Source organism: Numida meleagris, unplaced genomic scaffold, assembly GCF_002078875.1.
Source record: "Numida meleagris isolate 19003 breed g44 Domestic line unplaced genomic scaffold, NumMel1.0 unplaced_Scaffold350, whole genome shotgun sequence".
In the NCBI taxonomy this organism is placed as follows: Eukaryota; Metazoa; Chordata; class Aves; order Galliformes; family Numididae; genus Numida; species Numida meleagris.
Genome location: NW_018364575.1, coordinates 4,377 through 6,952, shown reverse-complemented (window position 1 = coordinate 6,952; position 2,576 = coordinate 4,377). Strand labels below are relative to the sequence as shown.

At 64.1% G+C, this 2,576-nt stretch overlaps 1 protein-coding gene and 1 non-coding gene across 2 annotated transcripts in view; one reads left to right on the top strand and one right to left on the bottom strand.

Moving 5' to 3' along the window:
• POLR2A (RNA polymerase II subunit A) overlaps positions 1 to 1,733 on the top strand; it is a gene marked incomplete at its 5' end in the record, with an annotated part of 18,536 nt that extends 16,803 nt beyond the window's left edge. Inside the window, 2 exon segments of the mRNA XM_021383146.1 lie at positions 150 to 299; positions 385 to 1,733. Of these exon segments, the coding sequence (XP_021238821.1) occupies positions 150 to 299; positions 385 to 1,394 (1,160 nt within the window).
• Positions 1,734 to 1,884: 151 nt separating this feature from the next.
• TRNAL-UAG lies at positions 1,885 to 1,966 on the bottom strand. Its single transcript has one exon. It is a non-coding gene; the product is annotated as a tRNA-Leu (tRNA).
• Positions 1,967 to 2,576: the final 610 nt, after the last annotated feature.

Below are 2,576 nucleotides of genomic sequence, written 5' to 3'. Positions count from 1 at the left end.
GGCTCCTGGGGGCCTGTGGGGTACATGGGGTGCAGTGGGGGGCTTGCAAGGCTCCATGGGATGGGGTGGGGGCTCTGCTGTGGGTCCAGCATAGGATGTTTTGCTCCCCTGACCCCCTTGACCCCTTTCTCTCTCTCTCCGCCCCCCAGGCAGCGGCATGACCCCTGGGGGGGCCGGCTTCTCCCCCAGTGCCGCTTCAGACGCCAGCGGTTTCAGCCCCGGTTACTCGCCTGCCTGGTCACCCACCCCCGGCTCCCCCGGATCCCCGGGGCCCTCCAGCCCCTACATCCCCTCCCCAGGTCAGTGCTCCCCCTGGGGACCCCCAATCCTGGGACCTCCCCCCTGGATTCCTGCTCACCCCCACTCTGCCTCGTGGTTTTGCAGGTGGGGCCATGTCCCCCAGCTACAGCCCTACGTCACCTGCCTATGAGCCGCGGTCTCCCGGGGGCTACACCCCGCAGAGCCCCAGCTACAGCCCCACCTCTCCGAGCTACAGCCCGACCTCACCCAGCTACAGCCCCACCAGCCCCAACTACAGCCCGACTTCGCCCAGCTACAGCCCGACTTCTCCCAGCTACAGCCCCACCTCGCCCAGCTACAGCCCCACCTCGCCCAGCTACAGCCCAACTTCGCCCAGCTACAGCCCGACCTCACCCAGCTACAGCCCGACCTCGCCCAGCTACAGCCCGACTTCTCCAAGTTACAGCCCAACTTCGCCCAGCTACAGCCCCACATCACCCAGCTACAGCCCGACTTCTCCCAGCTACAGCCCAACCTCACCCAGTTACAGCCCCACTTCTCCCAGCTACAGCCCCACCAGCCCGAGCTACAGCCCGACTTCGCCCAGCTACAGCCCCACATCCCCCAACTACAGCCCCACATCCCCCAACTACACCCCAACCAGCCCCAGCTACAGCCCGACTTCTCCCAGCTACAGCCCCACCAGCCCCAACTACACCCCGACCTCGCCCAACTACAGCCCCACCTCGCCCAGCTACAGCCCCACCTCGCCCAGCTACAGCCCCACATCCCCCAGCTACTCCCCCTCCAGTCCCCGCTACACCCCGCAGTCGCCTACCTACACCCCCAGCAGCCCCAGTTACAGCCCCAGCAGCCCCAGCTACAGCCCCTCCTCCCCCAAGTACACCCCGACCAGCCCCTCCTACAGCCCCAGCTCCCCCGAGTACACCCCGACCAGCCCCAAGTACAGCCCCACCTCACCGAAGTACAGCCCCACCAGCCCCAAGTACAGCCCCACCTCTCCCACCTACAGCCCCACCAGCCCCAAGGGCTCCACCTACAGCCCCACATCGCCGGGCTACAGCCCCACGTCGCCCACCTACAGCCTGACCAGCCCAGCCATCAGCCCCGACGACAGCGACGACGACAACTGAGCAGGGGGGGCCTCCTCAGGTTGTGGGGCTGACCCCCAAGTGTGGGGCAGGGCGGGGCCGCGGACGCGGCCCTGTGGGAATTGGAAGGGGGGGGAGGGTGTGGGAATGGGTGTTAATTGAGGGGTGTCGTTAGTTAATGAGTGGGAGATAGGGATGAGGGTGATGGGGGGGGGGAGTTGAGGGGCACCCCCCGGCAATGGTGGTGGTGATTTTTGGGTGGGGGGGGTCCTTTTTTTACCTTCCCCTCCCCCATCATTTACTTTGATTCATGTATTTGGGGAGAAATTGTTGTAATTTTGCTTTCGGGGGAAATAAAAGGTTTTACTGAGTTTCACTTTTTTTGGTGTGCACCTGTCTCTGCGTGTGACCCCACCATGACCTTGGGGAGGGGGAGGGGACACAAAAGTGGGGACTCCCCCCACACACCCCGTGACGCCCCCCCAGGACCTTTAGAGAGAGGGGGGGCACAAAAGTGGGCGCCGGGCCCCGCTGGCAGCGGTGGGATTCGAACCCACGTCCCCGTGGGGACTGGAGCCTAAATCCAGCGCCTTGGACCGCTCGGCCACGCTACCACGCGCCGCCACAGCCCCGCCCGGCGGGAAAGCCTCCTGGGGGGCGTGGCCTCGGAGAAAGGGGGTGTGCCCACCGGGGAGGGGGCGCGGACACGGGACGCAAGAGACGCCGGTTCGAGTCCCGCCCCTCCCCTCACCTCGCCCATCCTCCCCCCCACTCCTTTCTTTCTTCCCCCCTCGCCTTGGCCCCGCTCGGACCCCTCTCCCTCCACAAATGCCCCACGGATCTCCGTCTATTCCCACTCTTTAGCCCCATTGCCCCCCATTTCTCACCGTACCTTCTCCATTTATCCCCGTTTCCCCTCATTTCTCCCCATTTCCCTCCATTTCTTCCCGTTTATCCCCATCTATTCTCCATTTATCCTCACATCTCCTCCATTTACCCCTAGTCATCCCCATTGCCCCCCATTTTTCTCCATCTATCCTCATTTCCTCCCACTTCTCCTCATTTCTCCCCATCTCCCCCATTTCATAGAATCACAGAATGCTTTGGCTTGGAAGGGGCCTTGAAGATCATCTCGTTCCAGACCCCCGCTATGGGCAGGGACGCCTCCGTCTCGCCCAGCTTGCTCGCAGTCCCACCCAGCCTGGCCTCCAACGCTTCCAGGGA